Source organism: Epinephelus fuscoguttatus, linkage group LG20 (assembly GCF_011397635.1).
Source record: "Epinephelus fuscoguttatus linkage group LG20, E.fuscoguttatus.final_Chr_v1".
Taxonomy (NCBI): Eukaryota; Metazoa; Chordata; class Actinopteri; order Perciformes; family Serranidae; genus Epinephelus; species Epinephelus fuscoguttatus.
The window spans coordinates 4965673-4979666 of NC_064771.1; the positions used below are offsets into that span (position 1 = coordinate 4965673).

The window sequence follows — 13994 nt, forward strand, 5'->3', positions numbered from 1 at the left end:
GTCCAAACAGGCAAACAAGTTAAAAATATTAGGCAGAGAATCATAAGTCTGTGAATCAGGCAAAGGGTCATACAGATCCATCCAGATTAACGTTGAGGGCTGGTTATAAACTGCAGGTCTGATGAGGGAAAGTGGAATCATGTCCGCTGTGAGGGTCCGAAGGAAAGAGGGATGTCATATGCTATAAAGCCCTGTGAGGCAAATTGTGATTTGTGATATTGGGCTTTATAAATAAAATTGATTGATTGATTGATTGATTGATTGATTGATTGATTGATTGATGGTGAAGGTGGTGAACATGACCAGCAAAACACAGTGTGGCTCTCTTTTGGGGGTCAGGACACAGTTGAGAGCTAAGGTTTTTTTTAACTGCAGTACTCAAGAACGTGGATCAAAGCCAGCTGTGTGCTATAGAAGTCACAGTGTCAGCTGTGAACAGTGTTTTCCAGTTAAAATTTATGTTGTGAAAATGATCCTGAGGAAGAAAACTTTCCATATGGTAGCTACAAACATCAAAGTGTCTATAAACCACATCACTTAACTTTCACTCTGCAGATTTGGCAGTTTTCAAGCAACCTATGAATAATGATAGATAAAAAACATTCTTGTTCTTATAAAGGTTGTGTCAATAATTCCTTGGTTTTCAGCAGGTAAAACTGCTCCGACTGATCTGATGGTGATCAAATCCATTTCTGTTCTATTCATCCTTTTCCTTCTGTAGCGAGCAGACATAAGTTCCATCATAGGCAAAGATCCAGTCAGTCAGTCCACAGGGTATATGCAGGAAGAGCTGGGCCTGTTTTATTATGACTAAACACACACTCTCAGATACACCCACATACAGGGGGGAACTCCCTATGGACTGCTAGTTCAGATAAATGTCACACAATGTACATCAGATGTTACAAACAAGCTTGTTAGCTGTTTGTTTCAGGTTATTTCTGGGGGAAAAAATACATTGACCATTTTTTCCGTAAGCAGTTTGCATCAAATAGCAGTGTTGGGTAGTTTACAAATCCGGTAGCCAGCTGGAAAAAAAGTTTTAGGATGAGATTTAAAACAACTGAACTCTCACTGAACTGCAGAGTTGGTGATTCTCTGTGTGGTTATTAGTATAAGCTCCGCCTCTCACATTATGCATGGTTAATCAATGTATTGTTGATATAAAAATATCTGATGCTCATAGGATTAAAGATCCAGTGTGTAGGATTTAGGGCAAATAAAATATAATATTGGGCGGCACGGTGGCATGGTGGTTAGCACTCTCGCCTCACAGCAAGAGGGTTGCCGGTTCGATCCCGGGCGTGGGAGCCCTTCTGTGTGGAGTTTGCATGTTCTCCCCGTGTCAGCGTGGGTTCTCTCCGGGCACTCCGGCTTCCTCCCACAGTCCAAAGACATGCAGATTGGGGACTAGGTTAATTGGTAACTCTAAATTGTCCGTAGGTGTGAATGTGAGCGTGAATGGTTGTTTGTCTCTATGTGTCAGCCCTGCGATAGTCTGGCGACCTGTCCAGGGTGTACCCTGCCTCTCGCCCGATGTAGCTGGGATAGGCTCCAGCCCCCCCGCGACCCTCAAGAGGATGAAGCGGTTAGAAGATGAATGAATGAATGAATGAAAATATAATATTCATGACTATGTCTTCATGAGTGTATAATCACCTCAATATAAGAAGGCTGAAAATAACAGCTTCTGTTTAGGTCCCATGTACTTCTGTTTTAAGCCACCCCCAATGATTGAAACCCCACCCATTTCATATACAGGTTCAAATCCCATCTCTCAGACAGATTTCAGTTTATCAGCATAAACAACTGCAAATCCGCCACTGCTCCCCTCTCCCAAGATGTTCCCCAGGGTTCATTTCTCGGCTCCCTCCGTTTTATCCTGTACATTCTCCCCCTTGGTCAAGAAATCCAGCGTCATGGACTTCACTTTCACTGCTTCGTCGACACATTCAGCTCTACATCTCCACCAAAGCCATCACTCCTGCCACTCACTCTACCCTCACCAACTGCATCATTGACATAAAATCCTGGCTTCAAACCAACTTCCACAAACTTCCACAAATACAGAGTCATCATCATTGGTCCTAAATCTCTTATCAAATCCACCCATAACTTCTGCCTACATCAATGGCTTCACTGTGCTCACCTCCCCCCATGTCTGTAATCTTGGTGCCATCTTTGATCAAACCCCTTTCCTCTGACCAACATATCAAACGCATCCCCAAAAACATCATTGTCCACCTCTGTCCATCCCTCTCTTTTTCAGTTGCAGAGACTCTCACTTCCAGACTGGATTACTGCAACAATCTTGCGTATGGTTCTTCATCAGGATAACCAGGATTCCTTATCCCCAAGTGTATCCACTTCAAACTCCACAAATGTATGGTGTATATTTGTGTCTAATTTTGTAGGTGGAGTCACTTTTTGTTGTGGATTTCTTAAAGGCACCATATGTAAGAATGCAGATTTTAGATTGCACTCTGGCTTTGCTTTTTAATTTAAATATTAAATTATTATTATTTGATAGGATGTTATTGGACTATCAAAATATGCTACCCCTGAAATATTGATTAAAAATGTTAAAATGGTATGTCTAAATATGCTGCCATTAATCCTACAGTGGCAGTGAGGTGATTCGTAGTCTTACATGAATGCACTGAGTAGTGGGAGCATTATTTGATAGGGTGGTATTGGACTATCAAAATATGCTACCCTGAAATATTGATTAAAAATGTTAAAATGATATCTCTAAATATGCTGCCATTAATCCTACAGTGGCAGTGAGGTAATTAGTAGTTTTACATGAATGCATTGATTAGTGGGAGCATTATTTGATGCCAAGTATTTCATCCATCAAAATACACTACCCATGAAATATTAATTTCATTACACTTTTTGTACATTAGACAAATGAGAAAAGAAAACAGTTATTTTATGCCTTTTATGCCACAAAGTAGCATTTTTTGATAGAGTAGCGTGAATCGACAGACAGACCTATCGGTTTATGCAGCGTTAGCAATTTTCGGCAAAGCAGCAGAAATCGTCAGAACACAGGAACGCAGCACAGCCGCAGCCAGTGGAAACACACACATTGACTAGAATTGAATCCTATCTGCTCCGCTACCGTGCAGGAGCGATTTATTTGCCCACGGGTGGCTGCTGTGGCAGGGCCACGTCGCCGCGTCCTTGATCTTCGGTTTTCCAGCGGACCATTCGAGCAAGTCCGGCTTCTCTGCTGCTGCCGGGATACAGCGGAGGAGGCGTCGGCTGCTAATGCTATGTAACGGGACACTGCTAATGCTGCTTGCCGTGCTGCTAACGTTTGTTTCTCAAAAAAATCAGTCGGGTCGATGACCCACCTGCACATGGGCTACAATGTATGATCGAAAATGAATAACAGTTGAAAGTGTTCGAAATGTCCATCCCCGTCTAGCTATGATGCTAGTTATCCAACTTTGGCTAAAGCTTACCTGTTGAGGAGAGGAGTAGCCACTTCGAAATCCAATTTCAAATTCTTCTCCGCTTTCAGCCATCTCCACCATAAAAAGCATCTCCTGTAGACCCTCACTTTGCCTTGAGTTTTGTATTGGCATTTTTGGGAAACATAACGAGGTCGTTTGGGTTTAGTCGCACCGTCAGCCATTGTAGCTCAGTCGTAACTGTAACTGATGCTGAGACTCTCCTGACTGCGTGACTGGTAGACAGCGGTGGGTGGCGAAACAGGCCAAAACACAAATTCAAAACATAAACATGATTTGCAGACGGTAAAATTTGTACTATTGTTGTCGGTGAGATCAGTATGTTATATTAACATTATTCCTTAGTCTCTGTGACATATTAGGATGATTTTACGACTATTTGATTTAGATGTCTTACATACAGCTCCTTTAATTTTGGTTACAATTTACAATCCTCACCACTAGATGCCACTAAATCCCCCTTAATTCTATACACTGTTCATACTGATCTCTGTACACTGTATTCAAGTTCTGAGTCATGTCAGAAGTCAAGATGGTCAAGTCCTGCAACAAGTCCAGCAAGATGAGTCAAGTCATGTAACGTTCTCATTCTATGAGAATACGTTAGACATAATGTTATAGTTTGTGTTTTCTAACAGCTAAAGTATTGTTACTCCTACAGACATGATGAAAAACCAAAAACTCCCGTAGATGTTAGTAGATGCTGGTAGAGCTTGGGTTGGCACCATGGATGTATTAAGAGAACTGGATACAGCGATGAATGCAGGGCCCTGTTCATTTAAATGAAAGCTGCTCAGTGGTGCACGAAGCCAAAATGGTTCAACTGCTCCACATATAGGGCATTAGAGACTTGCAGCCGCGGCGCACAACCGTTATCACAACAGTGTCTTACTTCCACCGCCAAATGGCTAACTTCTGGTTTAGCACTCTGCTATTGAACTGGGATAAAATGATTCAAACTTGCAGCTCCTCTCCACTTCTGAAATATTATCAGACCAAATGGATCAAATCCTGACAGTGAAATGAGTCATTTTAGGAAGGGTTGTGACACTCATAATAAAATGTATCCACTGATTTGCAGATGTCTCTTTCCCTATATAAGTCTATGGGAAAATGTCTTTTTGGGCCACAGGACATCACATGACAGACCCCAGGAATTGCAGTATGGCTGTTTTGCCGCTATGACAATTGTTACAACATCTCTAGTGTATCCAACCAGCAAGGAGGCTCTCTCAAAGTGACGTAGTAAGTAAAGCTCAGTGTTTCCAAAAAAGATACATACTACTGTATGCCACAAAACTTTGTTAAATGATAGTACACATATTGGGTATGTAGTGCAAAGTGTGATTTCAGGCACAGCAAGGCGCATCTCGAGTCTATGTACTCACAACATCACAAGTTTGAGACTAACTCCGCTGGTCTCTGCCTTTGACAGAGAGTAGCTCATGTTCACAAATATTAACTGAAATTTCTCAGGCCACTGAAATAACATTGTGGAATTCTTAATTTAGGTGGTGTTTCCCTAAAACTGCTATTCATGTCCTACTTTTTAACTGACAGTTCAACTGCTTTTAGCACCTACACGGCAACTGACACATTAACACGTTTATTCTTTAACTGACAGTTAAAAAACCTTCCACTCAACTGAGGATGTACACTTTAAATGACAGAATATTTCTACAGAACATGTAGCCTTTTCTGGTAAGATCTCCTCTTTGATTTTGACAGTTCTGTCACTGTCATGAACAAATGACATATTTTGTGGTGCCTTTGTACATTTTGGTATAAAGCTGATTAAATTAAAAGGAGAAAAATGAGCAGTCCCTAATGGCCTGTCAGTGGTTTGGCTCTGATCCCGTGTTATGATCATTTATTTTTTGTAGGGTGGGGTTAAATGCCAGATGTAGCAAACCAGATGATGATTACAGTCATCATCATATTAGGAGGAAGGTGGAAATGGATCATCCAAAAGTCAACAAGCACTTGATGTTAAAGAGAGGGAGTTCAAAGGCTTTGAAAACCAGGAGGGCAGCTCAGGGTTTTTCTGGCTCTTCATAACACAGTGCCAGTTATGACAATGATGAAGACAGGGATGATGATGAAGACACTGATTGTAATTATGATGGTAAGTTATAAGATAAAGGACTCAGATTTGGGTCAGGGCCTGTTTCAATTTAACACTGGATAGAGTAGTTTTTCAGTACCATCTTCACTGGCACTAGAGTAACTACTTTATACATTGCTATGTCTTCCGTCTCAATTGCATCATTACATCTCTTTGGTGAGTCTTTAGTTGTGTTGGATACTGTCTGTGTAGCAGCTCAGGAATTTAATTTGTCTGTTGGCACCATCAAGTGGTGTAAAATATTTACTGCGGCTCTATTCCTGAAAAATCAAGGTCTGTGCTGTGTAACATAAATGTCTATGTTTTTTTTTTTTTTTTGGTTTTCATTTAAAATATTTTGGACCCAGCAGCACATTGTTGCCCAACAGTGGGTTTACTCAGGGGCTCCCATGACTTTATAATAAATATAACTCTCATAAACTATGACTCTCATAAACTATGGTGCTGGAAATCTGGAAATGTATATATAGAGAGAGAGCTGTCTGTCGCAGTGGCGTTAGGTAGTTTGGCCAGGCCCCAGTGTACGGTTTTATGACTGGCTCAATAGTGTACACTATAGTGTACATATCGTCTCGTCATCTGATCAGAGACTCTACACTGGATCACATCAACATACATATTAGCCAGCAATGACCATTGCATGTCTGTATGTCACAAAAAAATACCAAAGAAAATAAGAAATTATTAATGTAATTTAACGGTTTGAATAGTTTATTACAGTTTATTTAGAATAAGCATATCAGTTTATTATAGATTCTATCGACAAAAAAATATAAAAAATGACGGATATGGGTTGGCCTGTTTCAAGGTTATGTATAGCAAATGGCACAGTTTTTAATTTGATGAGAATTCGTCTTTGAAAACAGGCATATTTCCAAGGTGACAATCATTCGCTTGGGCCCATTCTCCACCCAACATATTGTTGGAGGGCTGACTCTTTCTCCACTCTCTCTCCACTCTCCCCCACCTGACCGGCCCCAGTGCAACCACACTGCCTGCGCTGTAGATATTTACACCCCTGGTATCAGCACCTCTGGCCTCACATTTCACCCTTTTTCAATTTGAAACCTTCACACTTTGAAAGTCAGTTAAAAAAAGATGATGTTGCTGCCCTCTGCTGACGTTTTTGTAAAAATGTTTTTTCTCTCTCCAAGTTGATGCTGCAGTGTAACATTCACCCACTCATCGCTTTGTCTTCATTCAGCTAGAAGAGGCCACATTAATCACTAACAAGCCAGCAGAGGGCGCCATTGCGGACGAGGGTTTGTCGCCTTCCTTACTGTGCGGAACCTCTTTGAATTTTGTTTCCACTCGTTTCACTAGGAAGTGACACTTTCATATACTTCCGGGTCGGAATTCACAACACACATGTGAGAGCTGCTGAAAATCAGTCGTGACAGAGACCAGACTACAACAGGTTTCTCTTCAGGTACTGCGACTAATTATTTCCTTTTCTCCTGAACCTCTTAATACGTGTGTGTGTAGCCAGTGCTAGCTTCTGTTTGTACCGGCAGAGAACCCGAACTGGAGTTACAACGTCACACAGACTGTAGCATGTATTCCTGATGTTCCCTCACTCGTCACGTTGATAAACAGACACTGAAAAGGAGTTAATGATGATCATTTGTTCCTACATAACAAGCTAGCTGAAATACATGGTCATTTTCCGTTTTTATTTAGCTGAGTTTAACAAACGGCATGCTGAGGAGTACACAAGACAAGTTGTGTTTTGTTGCCTTTCTTTGAGTCATTTAAGCAGCGTGGTTTTTGGATGGGCATTTGTTTGTTCTTGTAATGATATACATGGCTTTAACAGAAAATTGCCTTTCTCACTGTATTTATTTTGTTTTAGTTTATTCAGCCTTTATTTAGCCAGGAAGGTCCCATTTAGATACTAGATCTCTTCTTCCAGAGAGTCCTGGTCAGGACAGCTGCACAATTAGTTAAAGCAGTAAAAACATCAACTATGTCACATATTAAAATACACACAAAACATTGCACAACACAAGGGAAAATAGTGAGAGAAGAGGGGAGCACAGGCCAAACCAATGACATCCATACACAATCCAACAAGGCCAAAGACTATGTACAGTGGCATGCAAAACTTTTGGGATCCCTTGTCAAAATTTCATTTACTTTGAGTAGTTAAATAAGTTGAAGATGAACTGATATTCAAAAGGCATGACATTAAAGATGAAACATTTCTTCAATGTTTTAGGCAACATAATGTTTTAATTCAGGCTTGTCTAATTTCAAAATAACAAAGAAGGAAAATGGCCTTAAGCAAAAGTTTAGGTAACCTGATCGGTATTTAGTATTCCCTTTGGCAACTATCCCGGCTAAGAGTTGTTCGGAGGATTTTCAATCATTCTTCTTGCTAAAGCCTTCTAGTTCTGTGGGATTCTTGGGCCGCCTTGTATGCACTTCTCTTTTGAGGTCTATTCATAGATTTTCAATGATGTTTAGGTCAGGGGGACTGTGAGGGCCATGGCAAAACCTCCAGCTTGCTCCTCTTGAAGTAGTCCATTGTGGATTTTTTACAGATGCTGTGATGTTTGCATCCAGAATTTGCTGGAATTATAATTGAATCCATTCTTTCCTTTACCTGTAAAAAGTTCCCTGTGCCACTGGCTGCAACACAAGCCCAAAGCATGATCGATCCACCTCCGTGTTTAACAGTTGGACAGGTGTTCTTCTTACGAAATTCTAAATCCTTCTTTCTCCAAACATACCTTTGCTCATTGCGTCCAAAAAGTTCTATTTTAACTTCATCAGTCCACAGGACTCATTTCCAGTAAGCATCAGGCTTGCCTTTGCAAACTTCTGACACAGAAGTTTGTGGTGAGGATGCAGGAAAGCTTTTCTTCTGATGACTCTTCCATGAAGGTCATATTTGTACAGGTGTTGCTGCACAGTAGAACAGTGCACCACCACTCCAGAGCCTGATAAAGCTTCTTGCAGGTCTTTTGCAGTCAAACAGGGGTTTTGATTTGCCTTTATAATAAATCTACAAGCAGCTCTCTCTGAAAGTTTTTTTGGTCTTTCAGACCTCAGCTTGACCTCCACAGTTCCTGTTAACTGCCATTTCTTAATTACATTACAAACTGAGAAAACAGCTACCTGAAAACTCTTTGCTATCTCCTTATTACTTTTCTTCTGCTTTGTGGGCATCAGTCATGTGTAGAGCAGCCTATGGTTGCTGATCGTTGAGACAAGGTTTCAGGAGTCAGGATATTTATAAAGCTTTGAAATTTGCATCTCCTGACCTTATCTAATGGTCAGTGTGAACAAGCCATTGCCCTAACAAGCAAATTAAGGTCTCAGACCCTGGTAATAGTTGTCTAAAATCTCAAATGTCTTTGGGGTGCCCAAGCTTTAATATGGTGCTTCTTTCCTTTTTTCACTCTAAAATTGTACAAAACAAAAATAATATTCTCATTTTGCTCAAAATGTCGAAAAGCATGTTTCATTTTTAACTTCATGCCTTTTAGAGATGATACCACTTCATAACCAAGTCACATAAGTGACAGTAAAAGAAATTTGGACCAGGGGTGCCCAAACATTTGCATGCCACTGTAGAGCAGCAACATGTTTCCTTCAAGAGAGCTTTTAAAAGACCTTTAAAAATTTTAAAGGAATGGAGTGATTCTAAAGTAACATCTTGGATCTCATCTTATACTCAGATTGCATAAGAAGAAAAAGTAGTTTTACCAAGCTCTCTGTGCACCCTGGCGGTATTGATGTGGACCCTGATGAAATTGCCAAAAGTCTATTTAAATCAGCTGGGCTAACCTGAATTACTGTATTGAGTTTAACACTGATATTCCTATCACAGTTTTAGGTGTTGTTTTTTCCCAAGTTTTGCAAATCCAGCTTCAAATGAATACAGGTCTTTGTCAAATACCTCCATCATTTCAGAGACCTCACTCCATTGCAGATGACAACAAGGCATGGAAAGATTTTACTGTTGAATACAGTCAGCAGCCAGAGCATCAGATCACAGCTGAATTATTAAATGGCCTTGTTTTTGTCATCTTGCATGATAAGTGCTCCAGCTGACAAAACCTGAGTTAATAGGTTTATTAATGGTTTTCTCTCCTGTCTTCCAGGCATGTTCATGTTTCAACAGTGTAAAAATCAATTTGTAGACACTTCAAACTTGTCATATTTCATCACAGTAAACAGCATATCTTTTATTTTTGTCAGTTGCCATCACTGCATGGTAATACCTCCGAAACACATTTGTTATTATGTTATGTCTTCCTCATTGGTACATTTAGGTGCTTGTAGGGTCAGTGAATCAATTCATAAATCCCAGTAGTGGCCTTGTCATCGGGGTCTGACCTTCCCACTCTCTGTGAAGATAAACTTAAGTGAAACTGTTTGTTCTTCAGCAGACAGGATGGACGGGAAAGTGAAGGAACAGAAGCGACATCAGCAGAAGCACAGTGGGCCAAAGGCAGAGAGGAAGAAGCTCAAGAAGCAGGGAGGCTCCACAGAAGAGGATGGACGGAAACGCAACCCCAAAGCATTTGCAGTTCAGTCGGCTGTACGCATGGCCAAGACGTTCCACAGGTCAGTTCCTATTAGTGAACATTATTAAACATCTTTCAGACACAGTCACCTGTGGCATCCAAGGTGTGATGCCACTTCTATTGCATGTATGCTCACATCCAATAAGGGATAGCAATTTGACATAATTTCATTCATTAATGAATCTAAAGTGGGAATAACCAATAGTTTATTAAATTCCAGTGTAGTCAATGAATAAAAATGTGAGAAATGAAACAAAGCTGCAAAACTCCTTTCTTCATGTATATTTTTTTAGGGCCCAGGACATAAAGACCAAAAAACATCACATCCCGCTTGTAGACCGGACTCCCCTGGAACCCCCTCCAGTTGTAATTGTAGTAGTCGGACCCCCCAAGGTGGGAAAAAGCACCCTGATTCGCTGCCTGATCAAAAACTTCACCAGACAGAAGCTCGCAGACATATGTGGACCTGTAACCATCGTTTCTGGTAAGTTTGGCCTCTGATGTCTTTCTCTTCATGGGTTAGATACAGACTACGTCTATCAAGCTCTTTGTTGGTCACAGTATAACACCAAGTCAGTTAACCTTCAGGGATATCAATGTGTCCCTTTAGGAAGCACAAGTGATTGTGAATCAGTTTCACCTGCTTTGGTGCAAATGAAAGTGACAACAGGTGCAATGAAGAGGCAAAAGCACAACAAATCCCAAAAAGGGAATGGTTTTACATGTGGTGGCCACAGACAGTTGCTCTCTCCCTGTCCTTCCTGACTGATTCTGCTCTAGTTTTGTGTTCTGCTAGTGTCATTGTCACTACTGGTAGCATGAGGTGGTACCTGCAGCCCAGTTTGGTCGCACAGGTCGTCCAGCTCCTCCAGCTCCTCCAGGATGGCACATCTATACGTACAGTCACGACAACATTTGCTGTGTCTCTCAGCAAAACCTTAAGAGCATGGAGGAGATACCAGGAGACTGGCTGTTACACGAGTAAAGCTGGACAGGGCTGTAGAATCTAATCCAGTCCAACTTTATTTATAAAGCACTTTGAAATAACCACAGAGGCCCAAAGTGCTGTACATCAAGATAAATAAATAACATAATCAAATACAAACATAGCATATAAAATACAATAACATATACAAATCACACAAGGCAACATATGTAAGAACAAATAAAATCAATGTCCTACATGGTGTTAAAAGCCAAAGAAAAGAGGTGGGTTTTAAGGAGAGGTTTAAAAATAGACAGTGAAGAGGCCTGTCTAATGTGCAACGGGAAATCGTTCCATAGATTTGAAGCTGCAACAGCAAAAGCATGGTCCCCTCTGAGCTTGAGCCTGCTTTTAGGCACCACCAGGCGCAGCTGATCAGCTGACCTGAGGGAAAGGGTTGGCGTGTAACGGTGAAGCAGCTCAGAGAGGTAAGGCGGGGCAAGACCGTTTAGGTAGAAGAACACCTGCCCAGCAGCAGGACCAGTATCTGCTCCTTTGTTTGAGGAGAAACAGGAGGAGCACTGCCAAAGCCCTACAAAATGACCTCCAGCAGACTACTGGTGTGTCAACCATTGGCGCCCCGTTCTCTTCACAGATGAGAGCAGGTTCACACTGAGCACATGTGACAGACGTGAAAGACTCTGGAGATGCTGTGGTGAACGTTTCGCTGCCTGTAACGTCATCCGGCATGACCAGTTCTGCGGTGGGTCGGTGATGGTCTGGGGAGGCATACACTTAGAGGATTGCACAGACCTCCATGTCATAGCCAACAGTACCCTGACTGCTGTTAGGTACCAGGATGAAATCCTCAGAGCGATTGTCAGACCGTAGGCTGGTGCACTGGGCTCTGGGTTCGTCCTGGTGCAGGACAATGCTTGGCCTCATGTGGCCAGAGTATGTAGGTAGTTCCTGGATGATGAAGGCATTGATGCCATTGACTGGCCCTCTAGTTCCCCTGACCTGAATCCAATAGAGCACCTATGGGATGTTATGTATCGGTGCATCTGACTCCGCTGAGTACAGCCACAGGCTGTCCAGGAGCTCACTGATGCCCTGACTAAGGTCTGGAAGGAGATCCCTAAGGACACCATTCTCCAACTAATCTGGAGCACACCCAGACATTGTCAGAAGTGCATGCAGGCACATGAGGGCCACACACACTACTGAGTCACATGACGAGTTGTCATGATAAAATTCATTCAAATTGGATCAGCCTGTGATTTCAATTTTACTTTGATTTTTGGTGTGATTTTGAATGCAGCTCTCAGTGGGTGGAGAATTTCGGTTTCTGTTGACTATTGTTACGTCATTTTGTTCTCAACAAATTCCACAATGTACATCAGTAAAGATTTTCAACTGCAATAATTTGTTCATCAAGATCTGATGTGTGATTTAAGTGTTCCCTCAATTTTTTTGAGCAGTGTAAAATGTTAGGTTGCTCTGTGGTTTCATTTCATCCATGCAAAACAACAAAGATGAAATGTCTGTGAAATGTCTGTTTAAGACAAATGAGACATTAGGCAATAATTGATCTTTTTATGGCCAACTGTGCACCGTTATGCATATGACCATAATGTATCATCATTTTTCTGTGTCGAATTGATTACTTTTTGTATTCTTTAGGCAAGAAGCGTCGCCTCACTTTCATGGAGTGTAACAATGACATTAATACAATGATCGACCTTGCAAAAGTAGCTGACCTGGTGAGTGTTTCTGTTCACAGTAAAAGGAAGTATATTGAATAAATGTGTGAAGCTGTATAACATACTTTATTGTATTTGTTTTTTGTGTGATATAGTGAACTGTACATAATTTGTTTGGCCTTTTTTTTCTCTATAAGACATATTAAAAGTGCTGTATGTGACATTCAGAGCATTAATATAGCAGAAAACCACAATTTGCTATGTAAAGATATAGTGAAGTAATGGTGTCCTGAGCGGTCACACTCCCTCTGTGAGCTCCTCTGTTCTCTGCTGCGGTCGACTGTTTGTATATGTGCATACTGTCTGTATATGTGTGCATATTAGCGTTTGTGAATTCCTGTGTGTGTGTGTGTGTGTGTGTGTGTGTGTGTGTGTGTGTGTATATCCCATTGGCTAGCTTATCGCTGTTGTGCTGCACTGAACTCATACAGCTGTTACTGCTGATATTGAGGCTGCATGGCGCCCACCCTCCAGTGTTTAGGTTGATGATGTTAGCTCTGTGCAGTTGTTAGTGCTATTTGTTGAGTTAGCACCGATAGCGGCTAGCCACTGGCACAGCAGCTTCCATGTTGAGAGTCATGTGCAGACAATCCCGTCCCAGACTGTGAATCATGGATATGTTCTGAATGTCACAGGCAACTCCTTTAACAGTAAATGTTAAAGAAATGTCATTTAGTTGACAGACTGTTCCTTCAGTCTTGGTGAATAGCGAGGCAGGTAGTTGTGATTCAGCACCATAACTCAATAACTTGATTTTAATAGACTCTAAAGGGCTGAATGACGTTTTATTAACTAAACTGAGTTGAACTAAATGCATTGTTTGTTTTTCTTTCCTTCCAGGTTTTGATGTTGATTGACGCCAGCTTTGGCTTTGAAATGGAAACTTTCGAGTTTCTCAATATCTGTCAGGTGCATGGCTTCCCTCGTATCATGGGTGTGCTGACTCACCTGGATTCATTCAAGAACAACAAGACACTGAGGAAGACCAAGAAAAACCTCAAACATCGCTTCTGGACTGAGGTCTATCAGGTAATCACAACATCATCACATCCCTACTACTGCAAATGCCCCCTTTGCTCACATACACAGTCATGTCCACTGAAGCCCTAATGTGTGTGTACCGTGACAGCATGACTGTGATCGAAAATGTTGTGTTTGAACCTG

The 13994-nt window shown here is 41.4% G+C and overlaps 1 protein-coding gene across 5 annotated transcripts in view; it reads left to right on the forward strand.

Moving 5' to 3' along the window:
* Nucleotides 1-6937: 6937 nt before the first annotated feature.
* bms1 (BMS1 ribosome biogenesis factor) overlaps nucleotides 6938-13994 on the forward strand; it is a 32139-nt gene continuing 25082 nt past the window's right edge. For 3 of the 5 annotated variants that reach the window (XM_049563866.1, XM_049563867.1, XM_049563868.1), the window contains exons 1-4: nucleotides 10005-10182; nucleotides 10436-10626; nucleotides 12751-12830; nucleotides 13671-13859. In XM_049563866.1, the coding sequence (XP_049419823.1) occupies nucleotides 10010-10182; nucleotides 10436-10626; nucleotides 12751-12830; nucleotides 13671-13859 (633 nt within the window). In that variant the 5' untranslated portion in view covers nucleotides 10005-10009. Of the gene's footprint in view, nucleotides 7037-10001; nucleotides 10183-10435; nucleotides 10627-12750; nucleotides 12831-13670; nucleotides 13860-13994 lie in introns of those variants that run through there. The other 2 variants (XM_049563864.1, XM_049563865.1) reach the window with 2 other exon arrangements.